The following is a 23336-nucleotide window of genomic DNA, read 5'->3' as shown; positions in this document are numbered from 1 at the left end:
GGAGGGCACCGCAGGCCCCACTCCTCGCCTCCCTGGGGGCAGATCCAAAATCTACGGGCCTTGGTGGAGACTGTGTACCAGTCTCGTTCAGTGGACGGGGGGCAGCAGGGCGTCCAGGCTCAGTGGGTTGAGCCAGGCTCTGTGGCTCACAGGCCACCAGACTGACCTTCATGCAGTCAGCTGTTGGCCTCTCTGAGCCTCAGCTTTGTCCTGTGTACAATGGGGGCAAAAGTGCCACCCCACAGGCTCCTGGGACCACCGTGGGGACGCCGGACACAGCAGCCCGTGTCCACGGGCTCTGGGAGCACCACGGGGACACGGGACACGGCAGCTTAGAAGCAGGTAGCAGATGCGGGTGCCGCGGCCGCTAGAGCGCTCTGCGCACGAGTGCAGGGGGTGCTGAGTCCCAGGAGAGTGTCCTGGCCGGGCCGGGGCCCAGGGCTGGCAGGAACAGAAACCGAACAAAGATGGTCTTTGAGGACCCTTCTCTCCTCGTTCCTTTTTCTTCCATTTTCCAGGCACTTGAATGGCCAGAAGCAGGCTAGAGCCTGTCAGACAAGGTCCCTCTGGGGGAGGAGACCCAGCCGCCCCCTCACAGGAGCCCGAGGCCACCGGGCAGCTCGGCCTCCCTGCCTCTGGGAGGAGCGACAGCCCAGGGGAACCGATTTCCTGAGTCCACAGCAACTTCAGCGCCGGGACGGACAGCTCACTACTGGAAGGGTCTCAGGGTGATTCCATTCAGACGGAGACTTCACAGGGAGCAGGCCAGTGACAGGGACACCACTGTGACCCACACAGAGGTGGGCTGCACCGGCCCTGCGGGTCCCTGCTAGGCAACTCTGGGCGGTGACCCCACCTTGTGAGCCGCTGGGTCCCCGTGCGTAAAGGGGGAGGGACCCCGGCTCACCAGGCTGTGTAGACACTGGAGGATACAAACCCACCAAGTCCGCAAGCAGGCAAGAATCCATCCACCACCACAGTGTCCCCACCTGACCACCCTCTGAGGTCAGACCTCAGCGGGTCACATTGCTTAAAGCAGGACCTTCTCCTGTGATTCCATCATCGTCCCTTGTCCCCAGCCCTGCCCTTCCCCCTCCCTTCCTGCCCTCGGTCAGTGGGGCCATCTCCCTCCCAGCCACCAGCGCCGAGGCTGCCTCTGCTCCCCTCCTGTACCCATCACCGGCCAAGGCCACGTTCGCCCCCACGGGCCCTGTCTCTCCGTCCCAGCTCCCACTGCTCAGTGACAGTCAGCTCGAGCTCCACAACCTCTTCACCTCCAGTTCCGGTGTCACCTCCTCCTCGATCCATCCTCCTACCCACTGCCCCGGCCGCTTTCCTCAAACTCAGATCAGGCAGGACCACTTTTCCACGCTCTCCCCTAAAAGCTTCTGGAAGCTTCCATTCTCTATGTAATATATGGATTCCAGCTTCCTCACCAGAGAGGTTCAGACCCTCCGCCACCGCTCCCTGGGCCAACAACCACGTGTCCCTAGACCGACCTCCTGGAGCCCTACACCCGACCTCGCTGAGCCAGTGCTGTCCCCAAACGTGCTGGCCCCCACCTGCGGGGTGTGTGCATCCCCACACTTCCCAGTGACCCTCTGCCAGTCTCATCTACAGGATCACTTCTCTACACGTCCACACGTACTCCCCGTGTCTGCAGAGACCCCGCGTCCCCCGCCATGGGGGCGCACACTCCTGGGGACCCCGCACATGCCGGCACGTGGAGGGTCCAGGTCCACTAGGTGGCCGAGCACATGCTCCAGACGTGACAAGGGCAGGCTGTGTGTTATGGTAAGATGACAATGATGAGGTGTTTGGGGGCTGGAGCTCTGGGAACAGGAGCACAGCCGTGCTCTTCGCTTCTGCTCCCCGCCCCCCCGCCCCCCACCACAACTGCCAGGTCCATGTGGGAACCAGGATTTACAGAAAGCCCAAATCACAAGATCTGATGCACAGTCTCGACAGAGAACAGAGTATTTAAGACCAGAACTGTCCCAGAAACTCCAGCCCATCTGACCGGTGCTTTTCTTTTACTAAGACACAATTCACAGGGGTGCCTGGGGGCTCAGTCGGTTACGGGTCTGACTTCGGCTCAGGTCATGATGTCACAGCTTGTGGGTTCGAGCCCCACGCTGGGCTCTGTGCTGACAGCTCGGCGCCTGGAGCTGCTTCAGATTCTGTGTCTCCCTCTCTGCTCCTGCCCTGCTCATGCTCTGTCTCTCTCTCTCAAAAATAAGAATAAACATTAAAAAAAAAAAAAAGACATAATTCACATACCAAAAACTTCACCTTTTTAAAGCACACAGTGCAGGGATTCTAGCATGTACAGCGAGTGGCCTGCCATCACCAGGGTTGAATTTCAGGACGCTCACACCCGAAGAAGAAAGCCTTGTACCTGTTGACGGCCCCCCACTCCCCCTCCCAGCCCCAGGCGACCACGACCTTCCTCTCTTCTCTTCAGAGCGGCCCGTTCTGGACGGTTCACAGAAACGGCCTTTTATGACTCGCTGCTTTGACCCGTCGTGATTCCGGGGTCCAGCCATGTCACAGCATCTATCGCTACCTCACCGCCTTTTACTCCAGGTAACGCCATCGCGAGGACACACGGAGTTTTGTTCATCTGTTAATCCACGCCTCTGCTGCAAAGCTCTTGGTTCTCTCCACTCGGGACGACTATGAAAATGCTAGAATGCTTTTACCGCTGACGTGTGAGGGCTGAGGCCAGGGAGAGCGGACGGGCTGAGCGGAGCCTTCCCTTACGAGCTGCTCAGAAAGAAGGTGGCAGAGGACGGATCTCTGAAAGGAAGGCAGGATGGCACGAGGTGGCTGGCGACTCGGGGGCCACGGTCGCTGGCGGCAGGTGCCCAGGCAGGGAGGAGGAATGGGGAGCCCGGAGCCGCCCCGCAGACTTACCTCCAGAAGTGATATAAGAGCAAGGGTGCGTTGAGCCCCAGGGTGAGCCACTCCTGAGCACACAGGAACATGACGCAGAAGAGGCTGTGGATGGAGTATTCTGGAAGCACCAGCTGAGGAGGGAGCAGAGACACAGGCCGGCGTTAGAGGGAGAGCAGTCACTGCCGCCGGACAGGCCGCCTGCGTGCTCGCGCCGCCCCAGGACGAGGTCCGTCTCTGCCACGCTCCCCTCCATGCTTTGCACGGAGTCCGGGGGACATGGGCTCCCAGCGCCCTGCGTACCAGAAGGGGGCACCTGCTGGGGGTCACGGAGGGCAGGAGGAGGGCCCTGGGGGAGATTCCGGATGCAGGGTGAGCCGCACCGCCCGCCTGCTGCCCTCCTGGCCCTGCGCGCCCTCCCGCACAGCCCCACACACCACCTAAACGCATGTGTTTCTGTCGAACGTCAGAGGCCGGGAAAGCCCTGAGGAACAGCATCTTGCCTGGTGGTGGCCGGACCCGGGGGCGCCCGAGAGGAAGAACACGCAGTGACGACGAAGGCAGGGAGGCCAGCCCGTGCAAGACGGAGGCCAACCCGCACCAAGAAGGGTCAGGCGTTGGGGGCGGGGGGGGGGGTGTCCAGCAGGAAGACCAAGCCCCCAGGCCCCCAGCGCGCCCTCGTGGGTGTAAACGCTGCAAAGACCTCAAGGTGATTATAATCTTAGCGGAAACTGAAGCTGTGATGGAACCAAAGTGACTGTACAGGAGACAGCTGGTTCCCAGTCCAGTAAAGAAACCCAGAGACAGAGACGAAAATGCGCCACCTTCCCCCTCACGTAGGAGCCCGTGTGCTCACTACACCTCGGTGCCTTAGCACAGCATGAGTGCCTCGGACAACCTTCCCGGGAACCCCTCACGGAGGCCGCGCCCAGCCCACCCCTCCTCACCCCGCGCCACCCTGCAGCCTCAGGCCCACAGCATCAGCGCCCTCTCTGGCCCCCTGCCCCCACCCCCCGACACGCCAGCTCTGCTCACCTGCTTGCACTCAGTACAGACTGAACAAGCCTGTGATACACTGAGTGGAGCAAGTGCAGTGTCTGCAGCGTGGCCGGCCAGCCCTGGGGACGCAGCCTGTAGTCACCAAGCAGGCTTCCTCTGGGCAGGAAACAAAAGACCTCGGGCTGTCCCACCCAGGTACAGAACACCGTGGCCCCTCCTTCCAGATGGAGGTGTTAACTGCCCCAGAGAACAGTACACAGGAGACACGTGCCAGGTGCACGTGTAAGAAGTATACTTTGTACCCACACGGCGTCTCCCCAACTCACGAGTCTGTTGAGGGACATGCGCCCGGGAGCCCTGGAATCGAGCTCAAAGGGCCACTTTCCAGAACAGGGGCCTTGGTGGGTGAACCCGTGAGGCCAGCCCATAGGCCTCAGCCACGTGGCAGGTGTGGGGCGTCCTGGCCCTTGGTGGCCTCTGTGCGCACCTGCCCGTGGGCCACCGGCCTCCCCATCCACTGTGGGTTCCTGGCCCCTATGAGTCCCCACCGCTTCTCCCCTCCTGGGGCGTGATTCCTAGCAGACGGTCCAGCCCCCCACCGTCGCCATGCTGAGCCCGTCCCGCCGTGCTCCCCTCACTGTTGCTGGACAGCACCCCTGCCAGTGGGAGAGGCCCCCCAGTTCCTCCACGGCGGGCGGGAGCGCTGGTGCCCTGCCCACCTGCTCGCGCCCTCCTGCTCCCCAGGTTCCCGGCGGCGCTGTGTGGAGCACACGTGGACCTACTGCCCCGGGGGCAGGTGAATGGCAGCCGGGTGTCCACACCACTGGCATGCCGGGGGTCCACGCACAGGGACGCGGCGGTGGCCAGGCGCTGTGAGGCCCTTCTCCCCCCAGCACAGCGAGGGCGTGAGGGCGGTGGGCGCCCCGGCTGCCAGGTGAGGAGAGGCCCGGGTCATGGAGAAGCAGGGGGCATTTAAGCTGCTGAGATTCAGGCGCTGCCTCTCAACACAGCTTGGTCTGACCCGTCCATCAGGAACGGGCAAGGCGCCAGGGGAACAGCAGGCGGATTCCTCCTCCTGTCCCCCAGTGTCACCCCGTCTCAGTGCGGCCAATGCCTTCATCCCCATGCAGCAGACATCACCCGGAGCCCTGACGCCAGCAGGTGAATCTTTGGCCCCTCCCCCTCCCCCTACTGCACTGGAGAAGGTTGGGTTTTCCTAGGAAAATCTCCTCCTTCCCCGCGGGGACAGAGACCCGGTCGCTCGCTCGCAGATGTCGACTGAGTGACTCCCAGGTCTCATCAGGCTTTTCGGAGCAGAAACACTGAACAAGCCGCCGGGTGTGGGCCCCACAGGGTCACTGGATGGTGCAGTCACCCCGCCCAGGGAGTGGGGGGAAGCTGGGAGGGACCAGGAAAGCTGGGCACACAGGGAGGCCAGGGGCCAGCTCTGAGGATGAGGACTCAGCAGTCCCCTCGCTGCCTGGGGTGGGCCCAGCACCGGCCGCCTCAGGGGCCCCTAACTCTCCCCGTGGGGGCCGGGGCAAGTGGGGGACTAGTGCCCGCTGCCAGGACTCACCATAGCTCTGGGAGCGCCCGAGTAAAGCCCACACACCTCTCCAGGAAGACCTCACAGATTTCACCCACTGCCCAGTGACGGAAGATCCATCACTGCTCCTGTCCTGTCACCTCCGCGGCTGGCGGCCGTCTCCACCCAGATGCTCCCCACACTCCTCTAGCACCTGCAGGGACCTGCCTTCCAGACAGACGCTGGCCCAGACCCCTCACCTCCCACCCTGGACCCCTCTCCCCCACCCTGGACCCCTTCATCTGCCCGGACTCCTCACCCCCAAGTCCCCTCACCCACCAGGGCCCCTCACCCCCCAGGGCCCTCATCTTACCCCCCAACTTGGGCCCCTTACCCTCACCCTGGATACTTGATCCGCCCGGATCCCTCAGTCTCCCAGGCCCCTCACCCTCTGGATCCCTAACCCCCCCAAACCCCTCACCCTCCACCCCTCGCTTGGGACCCTCACCCCCCCCAGGCCCCTCACCCTGGACCCCTCACCTTCCCTGTGTCTCACCACACATCGGGCAACAGGCTGCCCGGGACCTAACACTCGAGGGCCACACCTCCACGCCACAGGGAAGGGCCCAGGCCATCGAGCTTGCGGTGCATGCAGGTGAGACCCAGTCTCCATGGACGCCCGTCAGGTGTTCAGCTGTGACCACTTTGGGTTAAAAACAGTAGCCCGCTGTCTCAGAGCGTTATGTAAGCCCTGACACTCACATAACGATCCCGTGTGGCCCCAAGAAACATGGCCAACCACGCGGCGTCCGTGTCCCTCACCTGTAGAAGCCGGCATTTACGACCTACCGACGGGGCCGCGGTAAGGACCAGCCTGTCCAAGGACGAGGCCACTCTCGGGTGAAGGGACACCGTCCCCGTGGATGGGACCATCCTTATCGCTAACAATTGCGTGTGCAAATCCCCAAGTAGGTGACACATCGCCCCTGCCCAGAACTCCGCCAGATGGCCCAGAGCCGATGGGGTTCCCTGAGTCTCCACCTTGTCTTCTCTGACCCACACCCACCCTGTCTACACCCAGCGCCCAGCCCCTCCAGGCGGGGAGACAATCCCGCTCGTAAGGATGTAAGACAAGTCTGCCTCTCCCACCATGAAACCCCAGGCCTTGCCGTTCTCTGAGCAGATGGACACCAGCCCCATACCTGTCTGCACCCGGCCTGACGGACACCAGCCCCGCACCTCTCTGCACCCAGCCTGCGGGTGTGAAAGAATCCCTGCATCTGATTTCCCAGCCCAGTGAAACAGGTCCTGGACGGGGTCCTCCTGGGCTGGGTGGGGTGGAGGCGATTCTGTCATAAGTGTTCTCCTGTCTCTGGGTGAGCAGGTCCAGGAGACACGCATCTCAGCGGAGGGGCAGTGGGAAGGAGGGAAAGCAGGTGCGGAGGCTGGGAGGCTGGGAGGCTGAGATCTCTGGGCTGGAAGCTGCGAGAAAACCGTCCCCAATGCTGGCAGGAAACCGCTGAGTCCCTTTGCCCAAAGGAGGCCACTTTGTCTGGAGTCACTCTGGACAGAGCAATCCCAGATGGCAGCCTGGCAGGAGCCCACAGCAGCCGGGGCAGGCAGGCGGCCTGGGCTCCCAGGCCTGTGATCCCCTCGTGCTGGGGACAGGTGCCCCGGCCACAGAGGCCATTGATTAGCAGGGAGACCCCAACAGCTAGACTTGGGGCCAGGCTGACCTGAGCGCTACCCGTTAAATGGTGCGGCCAGTTAGCGCTCTGACCTCCTGGAACTCGCACTGACATTCACCGGACTTCCAAGGGGTGAGTGGGAGACTCCGGTTCATAAGCACGAAGCACAGCATCACCGCGTCTGGGACTGCGACGTGAAAATCCACCATGAACCGGTCTGACGCGTGCAGATGCATGTCCCCCTGACCTGAGGACCTGGCTCTGAAGCCCGTGTGGCCAGCCGCTGCGCTGAGCCCCCGGGCCAAGTGTGGCCATCCCTGGTCAGGGTCGGGGTCAGGGTCAGACCTGCACAGCTGATCCCAGGGACCAGGCCAGGCCTCAAAGGAAGCCAGTGCCCGATGGCTTTCCCCGCGGGCCGGTTCCCTACAGCAGAAGCTCCGGGGGACCTCGGAGGGAGATGGTGCCTGGGTCCCAGCAGCCAGGACAGAAGGATTTGCCGTCTGGCCTGGGTGACATGGTCAGAGCACAAAGTGGGGCCTGGGGCCGAGGGGTGTGGTTTCCAGCCCCTGGGGGCTTCCTCTCCAGCCCTCACTTCCCAGCCCCGGGGGGAGGGGACACCTCTGGTTTCCGCCCTCCCTCCCACAGCACATTTAATCCAAACCTGGGGACTTCCTGCCACTTCCCAGGCGCAAGGACTCACCTCACTGCAGCAGAGGCCCAGGGAGAAGGTGGGTGTGAAGCCGCACCCCTCCGCCCACCCTTCCTGGCCCCAGCATGAGAACGGCCCCTTCAGTGCTCAGCCCAGAGGCCCCAGCTAGGCCCTGGCAAATCCATGCCACCTGTCACACATGCTCCGGACAGTGGCCCTCCCACCTGAGATGCTCTGGCTTCCCCACACCCTGTCCCCTGGACACTGGCACTGCCACCAGCGATGTTCTGGCTTCCCACACCCTGCCCCCTGGACACTGGCACTGCCACCTGAGACCCTCTGGCTTCCCCGCACCTGGCCCCCCAGACACTGGCACTGCCACCTATGAGGCTCTGGCTTCCCACACCTGGCCCCAAGCCCCCAGAGCCGCCTGCTCCTTCCTGCCATGACTGCTCCTGGGACCAGCTCCCAGCCCCACTGACACTCTCTGGCCCCACGGCCACTGCCCAGGGGCCCTCACCCCTGGCCACACCATGTGCTGCCCTCCCCCCCTTTGATCCAGGAGGAAATGCGTGCATGCCCAACACCCATGGGGAGGAGGGGGTCTCAGCTGTTTCTGGGGGAGGGGAACTGGGAACAGAAGGAATAGAACAGACTTTCGTGCCCTCCTCCCCTGCCTCCTCCCCCTGCCTGTTTCCTTCAGCTTCACGGCTAGCACTAGCGGTCAGTGCCTCTCCAACCTCATGGGAGTCCCATGGCGGTGTTGCCAAAACACAGGTCGCAGGGCCCGCCCCCAGACTGCAGGTGCGCGGGGCTTTCCCAACCAGCTCCCAGGAGCCTTCCCCTCAGCCTGTGGTCCCAGAGCAGCACCACCAGCCTCACCTGGGAGCCTGTGAGAAGTGCTAATCTTGGCTCCACTCCAGACCTGCTGAATCAGAACCTGCAGTTTAACAAGATCCACAGGGGATTTACAAGCACATCCAAGTTTGCGAAATGACTGCTCGGCACCGATTCCCTAAATAGGGCCCACCAGCTGCCTTTGACAGACTGCCTGGGGTGTGGAGGTTAAAAATGCAGATTTCTGGAGGTGGGGGGGGAGGGGGCTCAGTTGGGTAAGCCTCTGACTTAGGCTCAGGTCACGATCTCATGGTCCATGAGTTCAAGCCCTGCGTCAGGCTCTGTGCTGACAGCTCGGAGCCCAGAGCCTGCTTCCGATTCTGTGTCTCCCTCTCTCTCTACCCCTTCTCTGCACTTGCTCTCTCTCTCTCTCTCTCTAAAATGAACAAACATTAAAAAAGGTTTTAATGCAGACATCTGTGTTGTACACCTGTGTACCAAGACACTCTATGGGCCAGGAATCAGCATTTTCCAGAAGCATCCCAGGTGATTTTGTGAAACACTTGAGCTAAGATTCATAAACCACGGGCTTGGAGAGGACACGGGGCAGAGGCTCCCCTTCTGAAGACCTTGGGTCTCCGTCCTCACCCCCAACCCTCAGCGGGGTTGTGACCATCCTGTGCTCAGGCAGTCTCCACGGGTGAGAGCAGTGTGTCCGGCCCCCCGGCCGCCGCCCCGCAGGAGAACCCTGGACTGCCGTAGCCTCTTCTGGAGCTTGCCGTAGCCTCTTCTGGAGCCAGAGCCATGTCCCCAGCCTCCTCACCCCCAAGCCCCCAGCCTCCCTTCCTGCCAACTCTGCCTGTTCTCGGCAGGCTGACCCTCCCTACACTCACCGGCCCCTTCCTCCCGTCCCAGGGCCCCCTTCTAGATTTGGGAGGTGGGCAGTTCCTTTCTGGAACCCTTGGGTTTGGGCTGTGCCCGGCCACACTGCCCAACCTGCCTCGTCACTGTTCTCATGCAGCTTGAAGACACACTTGAATCTCAAAAGCCTCTCCGCCATTTCACACTTACCAATGACCTGGGACCCCCCCCCCTCCCCGGGGCAGAGGTGAGAACAATAATGCCATATATTCAAAGGCACAGAACTCTGACGACTTGCGGGAACCCAGAGAGACCTGAAGTTGCACCTGTAGCTGCCCACTCCCTTCCTCCTCCTCTTTAAGGCGTGCATGCTAGGAGAGGACCCACAGTCAGGATGCAGGCAGTGACAGCTCAATGTTGGCTGGGGGGAGACACACAAATGGGGGGAACATTCTAGAAGGAGAAGGGCAGAGGGGTGTGGATCTCACCAGCCTGCCTGCAGGGGCCGAAGTCTCCGCGTTCGCACTCGGCAGGTGGGTCCCATGAGCATCCAGCAGCCTGCACACGGAGCGGGTGGAGTCTGTCGCACAAATGGGCGCCGAAGTACGGAGGGCAGCGCGCAAGACGCTGGATGCGGGAAGAGCGGATACGAGAAGCGCTCATCTGAACAAGGGAGGCGGCTGAGGTCCGGCGGACGGGAGTGTCCGGGCGCGGGGCATCCCCGAGGGGCACAGTCACGTTTCCTCTGTGCCCTGGATGACATGACTTACAAACCTCCCACGGAAGGGCCTGCAGCCCCGAAGTCCTTGGTGCCAGCCTCTTAAAGCGTCAGGGCCCCAGGGAGTGTCCATGGAGATTTCTCCTGACCACGGAGCCACTTCCGCCTTCACTCTGCCCACGGCCGGGGCAGAAATCCGTGCCCACGGTGGGAACAGTGGGAACGGTGAGTCCTGGGCCCTCCCCATCGGGAAGGCTGGAGGCCCAGCTCCTGTTGGGGCCACCGAGGGACCCCCCCCCACCACTCTCAGGTTGCCACAGGCAGTTTCTTACTAGAGCGTGAGCTCCCAGAGGGGAGCCTCTCCCAGGATAAAAGCAGATGATTACCCTACTTCACAGCTATTAAGTGATGTTAATCACTCATTACCTCCCGCTGCTTGGGGCCTTTTTGCTCCAAAGGAGCCAAGGAGGGTGAGTAGAGCGAGAGAACAGAGGAGTCTCAGCAGTTGGGGAGGAGAGTGCAGGCCGGCATCATCCTGGTTAGCATCACGAGCAGTGGGCCTAAGCGCACTGACCCCACAAACAAAGGTGGGAGGGACCACGCAGGTGACCTGACAGCGCACATCTGACGGCTGGGGCTGGAGATATGTTTTCTCTACTCACTTTACTGCAAGAACGCAGGATCTAACCCGACGGATTTCCTTCGACTGCGGGAAGGGTGGGCGCCCCAGCCCCACACGTTGTTCAAGGCCGACCTCGCACACGAGCGTGTTTTCCAAAGTGGGGCAAAGGCGACTATTAGCGGGGCTGCCATGCGTTACCAGGAATATGACTTAACCAGATAACATTCTGGAGAAAAGGCAATATAATACTGCAGCCTTGGGGCGCCTGGGTGCTCAGTCGGTCAAGGTCCGACTTCAGCTCAGGTCATGATCTCATGGTTCGTGGGTTCGAGCCCCATGTCAGGCTCTGTGCTGACAGCTAGCTCAGAGCCTGGAGCCTGCTTCAGATTCTGTGTCTCCTTCTCTCTCTGACCCTCCCCTGCTCATGCTGTCTCTCTCTCTCTCTCTCTCTCTCTCAGAAATAAACAAAACATTTTTTAAAAAATACTGCAGCCTTTGCTTTCAGGAGGGACAGGAGGAACAGGAGGGGCTGGAAGGGCAGCATCCCGGCAAAAACAGTTTCAGGTTAGGGAACAAGAGACCCGGCTCTAGACCTGCCTATGGAGCACCAGGCGCGCTGTGCAATCCCAATGGGCTCGGTTTCCTTATCTATAAAATGGGGACAATAATGGCATCCGCTTCACAGGACGGTAACAAGTGTTGAGTCAATGTGTGCGAGGCTCCTCAAACTGTCTGGTGCAGTGAGACCCCACAGATGACACCCGACCCACACGTGCCCATCACCCCGCCCTCGTCATCTCACGCAGCCCATGTACTTTACAAAGAGCAGCAACTAAACTCCCTTGAATATTAAACCAACGATCCTTCCCTTTCCTCCTTCTCCAGCCTATTTCTAGTGTTTGCAAACTTTCAAAGTCCTCTCCCACCATTCACTTCTGTTTCCAGAAACGCCACGTGCTGTGGGGCGTCCCAGCGCTTCCTGCCAATGCTACCCGCGCGAGCCCTCGCGCTCCTCGTCGGCACCATCCGTTTGTGTCATTGCGGGTCTCTCTCCACACGGCTGCCCCATCAGCTCAGCGCCTACAAGTGTGAGCGAACCCACCATTTACTCATTCGTCAAACATGTGCACCGAGCCTCCCTCGAGGCGTCAGATGCCGAGCCGGGCCCTGGCCGAGCGGATCCGCGCGGCTGCCCCCCAGGCAGGCGGGAGGGACCCAGGCTGAACAACAGGCAGCAGGGAAACTGAGGCGGGCACGTGGCCCAGAACTCAGCCTTGGGTAACACCGTGGCCGGCGCCAGTCTCCGTCACCCGTCACGGGAATGACGGCAGCCTCCTCACCACGGGGCCCTCTCCCACCCCAGCCCTGCTCCTGGTCCGCCTTCACCAGCAGCCACAGAGATCGTGTCATGTCTCTGCTCACCCTGCACGGCCTCCCTGTGGCTTCTAGAACAAGACCCGACTCCTTATAATGACCTCCTCCAGGCCCTCCTGACCCCACATGCCATGTTGCTCCCACTCATTCACAGCTGTTCCTCAAACCCAGCCTGTCTGTCTCCACCCCAGGGCCTTGACATGTGCCATCGCCCCGACCAGGGTGCCCTTCCCCAGACTCCTCCCTGCAGGCTCCTCCTCACAGAAGCCTGCCTTCGCCCCCCCATGTTCTGTTCTATTTGCCGTCAGGGACACTTATCACCATGACCTGAAAATGTCACACATCTGTCTGCTGGTTTACAGCCCATGTCCCATGCTGCAATGAATGCTCACAGCTGCACCCACAGGGTCCGGATTGCAGCGCCATATTGTGTCCTGTGAGCCCATAAACACGGCAATCGCCGTGCTGGAGCGACTTCCTCCCTAACAGAAACCCAAACAGCCATCGGAGCTAAAAGCGGGTCCTGACCCAACAGTTAGCTGGTGAACCTGGGGTCGCTGGTCTGGGCCCACACCCACGACGCAAGCCCCAGGCCCGGCCGGTCCCTCAAGACGTCCGAGCCTGGTCTCCAAGGGCTTGAGTAAAGAAGGCTCAACGATCTGAGCGCAGAGCTTCCGTGGCAGTGGGTCAGCGGTGAGGTGAGCGGGCACATCGGGGACCATTAATCCCACACGCGGAGAACAGGAGTGTGAGCCCGGTGGGCAGGAAGGAGGGAGAAGGCAGGTTAGACATCGCTGCCCCTCGCTAACACGTGCGGCGCTCCAGACCGGACGTCTCCGTCCCCCAGGGTCACACGCTGCGAGGTCGCCAGCATGATGATGTTTGAGGTGCAGCCCCTGGGAGGTGATCAGGTCACGAGGCTGGAGCCCGTGATGGACAGGCGCCCTTCGAGGGACGCAGGAGAGTGGCCTCTCTGCCCCGGGTGCCAGCGCCACTCGGCAGCCTGCACGGCCCAGGGAGAGGGGAGCGCTGGAGGCAGCGGCGTTCTGGGGGCCGCCTGGGGGGATGGCGGTGTCCGGGGGCCGGCTGGGGTCAGGGTTGGTCCTCACGAGGGGAACTGGGGGCTGAGGAAACACGAATAGCGAACGAAATTCAGACAGACCGCCTGGCGGGAGGGTGCGAGCGGGCAAGATGGAGAACAAAGTCGAGCACCGGGTCCTGGGTCCCCAGCAAGCCGGACGAGGGGGAAGGAAGAGCCCAGGGTGCTGAGGAAGGGCACGCGAGGCAGGAGGCTGGCGTCGGGACAGGCAGGGTAAAGACAGGAGAGAAAGGGCAGCAGCACCCGGGGGAGGGAGGCGAACATCGTGGGAGGAACCGCCCGCTGGCCTGGGGCACCGACCTCCCACCACGTCCCGCCACGTCCCCAGCTGCTGAGACGGCGTGTCTGTGATGGGCAGACCTGGGGAGGCACGGGGACCAGGGTCTTCTTCTCTGGGTTTTGTGAGGTCACAGGCGGACAAGGTGACAGACCAGTTCTGAGGCCACGGTGACCCCGCCGCTCCCCACGCCAGGTGACTAGACCCTGGACCGGCGGGACCCTGAGCACCAGCCCCGGGCCTCCAGCTGGATCTCTGGAATGTAGACGATCCGTGTTCCTGGGGGGGAGTGGGTCAGGTGACCTGGCGTCGGCACCGAGGGTAACTAGTCCCCAAGTGTGGGTGGGACGCCTGAGGTCAGGCCATCACCTCCCCGCGGCTGGCGCCCCTCGCCATCCATGTGTCCAGGGGCCACGGCCCTCCCCTGTACCAGGGACAGCACAGCTTCTCCCCAGAACTGGGGGCCCACGAGGCCAGGGGTGCAGCCCCCTCCCTCCACTGCACAGCTGTCAACCTCCCATGAGGCGAGGGGTTGGAGAACAGGATGTGGACAGCATACGCCTCCTGGTCACAGAATCTTCATGTCCCCGGGGCCCCATGGAAGTTTGCCGCACGAGGAGACTCTCGGTGACTTTTAGGAGTGGAGGTCGAGAGTATACGCCGTCACAGAATGGTTATGATGGAACATTCCAGAAGAGCTCAGTGGAATGGTGGGGCTCCCGGTGGGCGCCGTCCTGTCTGTCCCCCAAGCTGGTTTCCGGACGCCGGCGTGACTTTGTAGAGTCCAGCCTCGTGGATGCCACTTGGAAGGCACATGACATGAACCCCGTGTCCCACAGACCAATTACAAGTCAGGTTGGACGGGTCGGTGCAAGCCCGGGTCAGACGCCCACACGGCAGGTGTCACCGAGGGGAGCAAACCCCACCCCTTCCTTCCGGAAAGCCCCGCTGCACGCGTCCACATGGGACGACGGAGCTGAGAAGGAGCTGAAGGGCAGAGCAGCACCCGTGACTCCTCAGGGAGTCAGGGGCTGCAGCCCTGCCCTCTGACCCCAGCAGCTGTACAGCTCCGGAAATGCCCAGAACCGCGCCCACGCGAGCAGGACGAGGGGGGAGCTGGGACTCAGCAGCACCGCGGGCCCTGCCCGAGACCACCTGCGACATGGTTGGTCCCATGTCTGGCTTTTTGGTGAAACCAGAGATGCACATTCCGGAAGCCACCGCATGGCCATTAGTTTCCACGTAGACTCCCAGCCGCAGAGGAACGCATGTGTCCCACTGGCCACACACTCACTGCTGGGGATGCGGCTCGGGCGGGAGCGGGCGCCGAGAGGGACAGTGTCAGGAGGCAGCGGCCTGCAGGTGCTCCAGGAGATCCGGGACCCCCAGAGGGCTCGCGCGCGGTTGACCCTGGGCCAGGGTACGGCCATGAAGCGGGGTGGCAGCCGGAAATCACAAGGCATCTGGAGACCGGACAGAGTTTTCCAGAGTTTTCAAGGTTGTTTCCAGAGCAACCACATTCTGGAAGAGCTTAAATGTTCTATTTTAAAAATACCCTGTTGACGATCAGAAAGCCAGAAGCGCAACAACCGAATAACAAGGTACACGCTGGAGAGCCTGATAAAGGGGCACTTTCTCAAGCCCAGAAATAATTCACTCTGCGAGGAATCTCTCAACTCTGGACGAAAACAGAGTTCAAAGTGACTCCCCAGAGGCCTGATTACCACCTGCATTTTGCAGAGAATAGTGAAGTCTCTCTCACCAGGATCTTCTCTCCTGAGTCCCGGGTACGGCACACATTTCCTGCGTCCCTCGAACCTCCCCTCCTTGAAGAACCTCCCCCCCCCACCCGCTGCATGCATGCAGCATGCTCTAGTGCAATGACTGTCACGTTACCGTGAGCCGTGTCCTGCCCGGTGCTCCAGAGATGGGATGACTTGCTGACACTGCTCTGCCTTCAGGAGGAGTTCGACCCAGAAGGCAGACAGACAGATACACAGACGTTCACAACCCAAGGCAGTGGGAGATCCTATCTGGAGCGGAGGGTCCCAAAAGTCGCTGGTTCCCAAAACTGCTGTGCGTCAGAATCCTTCTGCAGATCTTTACGAAGATGCAGATTCCGGGGCGCCTGGGGGGGCTCAGTCGGTTAAACATCTGACTCTTGATTTCGGCTCAGGTCATGATCTCATGGTTCATGATACGGAGCCCTGAATCGGGCTCTCTGCTGACAGTGTGAGCCTGCTTGGGATTCTCTCTCCCTCTCTCTCTGTCCCTCCTCCCACCCCTTCCCAACTCACCCTCTCTCTCAAAACAAATACACTTTAAAAATAAATAAGTAAAATGCAGATTTCCAAGCACCACGTCAGAATTTCCAGAGGGTGGGGGCCCAGGATCTCTAGTTTCAAACGCTGTGCTCACAATTCTGTGAGGAGCCGGGTGAGGGAGGGAGAGTAGGCCCAGGTGACGGGACAGGTCCAGGTGTTAGGAGGCGGCTGGCATGGAGCCCGTGGAGTCTGGGGGGTCACGGCCCAGGCTCCCGGAGAAGCAGGACTCACACCTGGGACAGCCCCCCCCCCCCCAGGGAGGGGGGTGGCCGGGCAGGGGGACAGCAGACGCAGGACCTGGCGGCCCAGGCGACAGGACACAGGTCCCGGGCCACACAGCAGCGCCAGCAGAAACGTCAGGGTCGTGGAGCGGGTCGGCACCCGGTGTGAGAGCGATGGCTAAGCACGCATCTGGTCCTCAAGAGGAAAGACATAAAACCCTTAGCGGGCCACGGCAGGGCCACGGCAGGAACCAAAAGCAAGAGATGAAGAAACATTATTTAACGTTTTTATACACAGCTTCATTTCAGAATGGGTTGTAGGCGGCTCACAAATCTGTTAATTAATCATGACATGTTTGTCTCTGAACGGCTATATTTAGCAATACCTAGGATCATGTGTAACTTATTCGTGGCTTTAAACACTTTCCTCTGGCTTTGTTCCATTTCCTACTTTGGAGAAAATGCCATTTTCTAGCCACTCAGCAGCAGAGTGCCTAGTGCGTGAGGACATCTCAGCGGGACACGTGGGCTGAAGGCCAGCCGGGGACGGGGGTCAGATGCGAGCACCAGGCTCCACCATCGGGCCGGCCAGAGAGAACCCAGCAGGACAGGGAAGCAGAGAGCATCTCTCATCTCATGGATGAGAGAGACGAAGCTTCGCAAAGACACACCATCTGAGTGGGACCTACAGGATAATATTTTAGCCAATGGAGAACATTCCAGGCAATAAAATAGCACACAAAAAGGCACAAAGAAAGGAAATCACAGCACAGCCTCACACACCTCCGTTGACAGTCCTGGCACACAGGAGGCACTTGATAAATGCTGGGCGAGCAGATGAGTGTTTGGCAGGAAGTAGATTCTGGTTAGGTGGAGAGGAATCACAGAAGGCCTTAGGAGGAGATCAGAGCATGTAGTCATTTGTGCTGCAAGCCCAGGACACAGGGGAGACTCTGGGATAAGGCAGTTTTCCAAGATCAAGGTTTGCTCCAGTCACTCCAACAGTGTGGTGCGGGGTGAGCCCAGGAGGATGGGAAAACGGACCAGAGGCCAGGGGGGAACCAGCTCCGAAGCTACCACACCAGTCCCGGCAAGAGAGGAGTCTGAGCTCTGATGGAAGGACCCGGGGGAGGGGCTGCTGCAATTCACAAAGCACGTGGGAAACGGAACCCACAGACGGAGGACAGACGTGGCGTTAACCCTGAGCACCGCGGGACACGGTGACTCGACTAACCAAGACGGGTCGAGTGAGCAGTGTGTCTGGGGGTGACTGGGGGGCTCAGTCAGTTGGGCGTCTGACTTCGGCTCAGGTTCTCATGGTTTGTGGGTTCGAGCCCCGCGTCGGGCTCTGTGCTGACAGCTAGCTCAGAGCCTGGGCCTGTTTCAGATTCTGTATCTTCCTCTCTCTGACCCTCCCCTGTTTATGCACGTGCTCTCTCTCTCTCTCTCAGAAATAAATAAAACATATAAAAAAATTTAGAAAACAGGAATTCCCACCAGCCTCTTCCACATCACGAGGAAGCATTAGTGAGCAGGCATATGGCCTGGCCTCTCCTGCTCTGGGACCTGCCTGTCCCCAAACAGCACGCTGTCTCCCCTCACCCCTGCAAGCCCGTGGCAGGTGCACTGGGTTGGGGTCTAGAGCCTGCCCCTGTGGCAACACAAGCCCACAGCCCACCCTCCTTGGCAATCGCTTGTCTGTCTGTCTGTCCTTGTGTCTCAGACCCTGTGTGTGTCTGTCTCTCTCTCTCTCTGTGCCTATATCTGTGCCTGTCTATCCATCTGTGTGTCTGTGTGTCCATCTGTGTGTGTGTCTGTCTGTCTCTGTTTGTGTCTCTCTTTGTGTTTCTGTCTCTGTGTCTATCTGCGTCTATGTGTCTCTCTTGTCTATCTCTGTCTCTCTCTCCATCTGTGTGTCTGTCTATCTCTCTCCATCTCTCTGTCTCTGTGTGTCTCTATGTCTATCTGTCCATCTGTGTGTGCCTGTGTCTGTCTCTCAGACTTGGAGGCCCTGGGGTCCCACCATGACCGTCCACACAGCTGGCCGGACGTGACACCATATTTGAATCCTCACCTGGACTCTTGTGCCTGCTGTCAACTGGCTGAGACCCAGAGATGCGGACACGTGTGGGTGTTCAGCACGTCTGACCCAATGCCGAGCTCGGGCATGAGAACCGGTAAAGGTGCTCAATGGATGGTGACAACCGTCTGCCCGAACCCAGGAGAGAGTGTGGGGGAGAAGGGACGGTTCAGGGGCCGCGGGGAGAGGAGTAAAGACGGAAGCCCCCCAGAGGGGGAGGTGAGCCCAGAGGAGGCTCACGCTGCTTGGCGGTGGGGAGGGGAAGGCCAGGGCTGGGAGGGGTCTGCGGGACACACCTCTCTTCAAGGGGCTGTCTGCCACCGGACACTAGCTGATGGCTTCCTTGAAGAAAACCTGGCAATATTGCCGGATCCTGGGTGTCACTTCCCAAAAGAAAGCTAAAACACGATTTTCTGTGACTTTTTCAGATGCTTAAAGTATTAAATAGGTCAAACAAAACACACTTGCAGTCAGTACATGACCCATGGTCATGCAGGGTCTTGGTACAGAACAGGGAGGAAACAGGGCCGGGGCAGTGGAGAGTAGGAGTTGAGGCAGACGGAGGTGAGTGGGCATGGCGCAGAACCGGGGGGGGGAAGAACCGCGGCGCGGCCACAGGGAGGAGGCTGGCAGCGTCCCACCACGGAAAGGCAAGGGGGTGAGGCGGGTGCACGCGTCCACCGATTAGGTCATCACGGAAGGCGCGGTGTGTCTGAAGACAAGAGAGCAGAGTGGTGGCAACAAGAGCCAGGAGGCACTCGGGAGCGAGGGAGCTGGTGCGACGTGCTCCAGAATGAGATGGAAGGAGCCAGAATAGGGGGAGCCAGTGCAGGGGCTGGGAGGGGCCTGAGATAGGACAGACGCAGGAAGGCGCCAGTGGCCCACCTCCTCACCGGCACACGGGGTCACCGCTGGGACACCACACAGAAAATGGGGGGTGAGCGACCGGGCCTCAGGGCCATCAGAGGCCAGCAAGGGCTGCACACGGGGAACAGGGCATGAGGTCCTCTGCCCTGCTCCTCACACCCCATGGGGACCCTAAAAACCCACCCGGCCCAAGGATTCCGCAGAAAGGCTGGTGTCTCCACGCAAAGCACAAAGACTGTTCTAGACTAAAAGAGGTTGTGGGAAACGTGACAGCTAAATAGGACGTGAAACTTGACTGGACTCTGAATTCTTCTGCAAAAACCAAACCAAACCAACAAACAAACCTATAAAGCACTTTCACGAGGAGCAGGGAGATGACCGTGACTTTAATGGGGAGCGGGGAGATGACCACAAAGATGTCACTGCCGTGACACTGTCCTTGGGCGCAGCCACGTGTTGCGGTTATGCTGGCAAGTGCATCTGGGGTGAAGAACTGTAATGTGTGCAACCAAACAGTCCCACGAAAAAAGCATGTGCTCTCAGCGGTGGGGAGGGAGGGACACATGAGGCGCACGCAGCCACGAGGGGTCACTCAGCGAACTCCGTGATGTCTGATGTCCTCCCCCACCGAGAAACGTCTGGTGGGCCCCGAGCCAACCTCACCACAAACTTGGGGGCCGGCCAGAGCCTCAGCGTCTCCTGACCTCACCCCTGGGCCCCACGCAGGTAGAAGGGAAGACCACTTCCTGTTTCTTGACCTTGGGCTCTGAAGGCCTACTGGTCCCAGGGGGCCAGCAAAGGCTTTTTCTGCCTGCCGGAGGTGCCAGAAGATTTGGGGAGCTACTTATGGGGTCCCTTGCACCCCACGCAGCCCTACACTGGGTGGGAAGGGCAAGGCCACGGGGTGCCGGCCACCAGACCTGCCGAGCCCCAGGGGCCAGGCCACCAAGGCGGCTGAAATGCGTTAGTGAACCTGAACAATGAAGCCTGCTTAGCAAAGGGTCTCCAACCAGGCTGTGCGTCAGAATCACCCCCAGGGATGTTTGAAAAGTCCTGATGCCCAGGATTTATTCCAAACCAATTAAGTTAGAATCTCTGCAGATCAGATGATATTTCCTAAAACTCCCCAGGTGATTCCAACGTGCAGCCTAGTTTGGAAACTAGGGCCCCATGGAGCACTCTGCAAATGTTCCACAGTCAGTAATTCCATGGGCGGTGAGGATGAGGGCCACCTGCTGATTTCCTGCTGTCGTCGGGGGTCCTGACCTGTCCGGACGCCTCTTTCAAGTATCCCCTCTGTCGCCCTGCACCAGCCCTGCCCAGAGCCATGCGCAGGGATGGTTGTGTGTAGCCTGCACAGCACCACTGTCACCCACTGGCCTGAGGATGGTCATCACTCCCACTGGCCCCTGGACAGGTCATCACCCCCGGGTCGTCACTCCCGCCGGCCCCAGGGTGGGCCACACTGTCCTGCCACCGAGCAACCCCCGGGGAAGAGGAGACAGGCACCTCGGGGAAAGGATGTCCCATAAACCAAACCAGTTACAATAACTCCGTGACTCCCGTGAGCAAAACTTCAGTGACCGTGCCCATCATCACTAGCACGGGCTCAGTGCTGACCCAGGCCCGCCAGAGACAGGAGCCAGAGCTGATAGGAATGAGGAGTGACTGGGGTGGGGGCCTCGTCCCACGTGTACTTGACCCCTGTCTGGGCTCGAGTAGCTGGACCACCTTTCTGGACCTTCTCCCCCTGGAGGATGAGGGGGGGCGACCTTCACAGGCTTCCTCAGAGCAAGTTTGCTTTTTATCCTGATAAACAGGCAGTAAATCCTACAGAGGTAGCAATCTTGTCCCCCTTCCCTGGATCACCCCTGTGGGTGCCGGGAGCTGTGGGTACTCTGAACCCAGGGGCTCGGTACTCTCTCCGTTGTTATCACCAAGGAGTCGTTCAGGGTAAGGCCAACCCAGCATCCTGACCACAGGGTGTCGTTTCCCTAGACCTTCTCTGGTGTGTGGATCCCGTCCCCCCAACATTCACGCTGGAGGTCACAGGCAAAGGCGGCCGCCTGCAGGCCAAGGAGGGTCCCTTCAGGAGCCGACCCGCCTACAACGGATCACAGACCCCCAGCTTCTGGAGCCGTGAGGAAATAAATCTCTGTTGTCCCCACCAGCCAGGTAGACAGGTACCTCTACGTTAACGGGGTGGGCGCGGGGCCCTCCGGCGGCTTCTTCAGGCCGACGGGTCCCCAACAGTCTCTTCAATCTGAGAAGATGCCTTTGGTCCAAGAGCTTAGCCTTCTCTTGACGTGGAGGCTGAGAAGGGCCATCGGACCAGAGGAGCACAGGCCCTACCCACCCCCCCAGCTCAGGGGTAAATGTCACGGGCTGGCCTCCGGGGGTCTCTGAGAACCACACAGGCACAGGGCTGTCCTGGGAAACGTGGATATGGAAACACGAGGACTTCTGGAAGGGCAGGAGGTTGGGAGTCAGAGATGGGTGTGACCGCTCAGGGACAGGGACAAGGGAGGCGCCTCGAGGCTGCCTGCAAGTTACACGCTGCTCCAGGGAGAACCAGGAGCCCAGACCCGCCCACACCCCCGGCAGCTCACAGAAGGAAGCCTACACTTCAGGAAGGACCCCAGTCTGGCTGTCCCTATCCTCCGCGTGCGATCTTCCTCTTAAAGTCCCGACTGTCTGTGCTTGAAATACTTGATCAATAACGTCAAGCAAACCAATGTCCATGTGGTGGTTGGTGTCACCGCTATCAAAAAGCATCTGAGAGCGCGGTGGCCTGGGTGATGGTCTAGCTCACTGGGGGAGGGTGACATGGCCCCTCTGTCATCGCAGGTCCCGCTGATGTAGTCTGACCTTGCTAAGGGGTTCCTTCATCTGCTTCCTAGCAGGAAGCAGACCCAGGTTCCGGCGCCTTGAGCAGCGAGGGGCGGTGACGTCAGCACTGAAAGGCCACGGCAGCAGAGCTGTCCCTCCTGGGCTATAATCGTGACCATTGGCAGATACAAAAAGCAAACAGGCCGGTCTCTCTGTCCCTTTATACCAGCGGCACTTTGCATTTGTATAGCGCACTTGACACATTCGTGTCTACTGCCTGGTCTTATCCCAGGGAAACAAAACTCCATGTGTTTCGTAATCGTCTGAGCCGCAACGACAGCTTAGCGATCTGAGCCAGTGGGACTCTGTGCTGGAGGAGGACCAGGGCCCCAAACTGCTTCCAGAGGAACAAACCCCACGCAGCAGCAAATGGAGGCGGCACGGCAACGCGGCAGCGCAGCTAACCATGGGGAGAAGATGCACGGGGACATGCGCGGACCCAGCCCAGCTGGGGCCCCCAGGGAGGCCCAGCTGAGCCATGGGGGGCTCTCTGTGGGTACAGGCTGGTGCCGGCGCTGAACTTCATGGAGGCAGAGACTAGGGAGCCTTGCAGGGAACCAGAGGTCATTAGAATTTGGCGATGTGGCACATCCTGTGGCCTACAAACACGACCCAGAAACGTTTCTTGCTCTTTCAGCAATTGGGAAAAGGGCAGAAACGATTATCAGAAAGTGTGGGCCTGGGGGGAGGAGGGGTCTTGAAAAACCACACCTTTTTACCCCTCATCACGCTGTGGAAAAGGGAGCTTCTGGAAGGAAAAACGAGGTTTCTGCAGAGTACGGGCTGCACCCTCCCCCTGGGCCAACCCCGTCCTCACTCCTCATCCGCTTGGGCGCCCGCCCACGAATTACTGCTACTGCATTTACTGCAGTGCCATTTAGGAAATGATGGCCCTTGAAACCGCCCCCAGGGGCTGAAAGAGCAGAGGCCTCCCGCCTGCTCCTCCCCTCCAGCTCAACAAGCTGCAGCCCGCCCCCCCCCCCCCCCCCCTGGAGTGGGGGGGGCTCCCCAAACCCTGTGCCCAGGCTGCGTCCCACAGAGAGTCTGGGGCGGGACCAGGAGCTGAGCATATTAGGCCCCCCAGGCGATGCCAACGTGCCGTGAGGCCTAGAACAGCACTCTAACCCCGTCCGTGGGCACGCTCGCCTGCCGGGCAGGGAGGGGTGACACAGAGCCCGTCACACCTGCCACTGGCCTCTCTGTGGTCACCTCGCCTGCCTTCATCCCGCTCAGCAGGGAGAGTTCTGCCACGTGCGTTATGAAAATGACAGTGGCTGCTCGGCGCCCATTCCCTAATCCATCTGGCTAATTAGCACCGAGCAGACACCTCACAAGGCAGTGCAGTGAGTGCACAAATGAGGAGGGCACGATCCCTTCCAAATTACAAATGTGTAAGATAGGTGTTCGAGGG

At 60.3% G+C, this 23336-nt stretch overlaps 1 protein-coding gene across 1 annotated transcript in view; it reads right to left on the bottom strand.

Moving 5' to 3' along the window:
• Positions 1–23336, bottom strand: part of CNIH3 (cornichon family AMPA receptor auxiliary protein 3) — an 88501-nt gene that overhangs the window by 5883 nt on the left and 59282 nt on the right. Inside the window, exon 4 of the mRNA XM_039235775.1 lies at positions 2917–3029. Coding sequence (XP_039091706.1) covers positions 2917–3029 — 113 coding nt within the window. The remainder of the gene's footprint in view (positions 1–2916; positions 3030–23336) is intronic.

The sequence above is a fragment of the Hyaena hyaena genome, unplaced genomic scaffold, assembly GCF_003009895.1.
Source record: "Hyaena hyaena isolate Hyena2069 unplaced genomic scaffold, ASM300989v1 scaffold_103, whole genome shotgun sequence".
NCBI lineage: Eukaryota > Metazoa > Chordata > Mammalia > Carnivora > Hyaenidae > Hyaena > Hyaena hyaena.
Note: the sequence above shows the minus strand (reverse complement) of the source record. Positions and strands in the feature narration are given on the sequence as shown.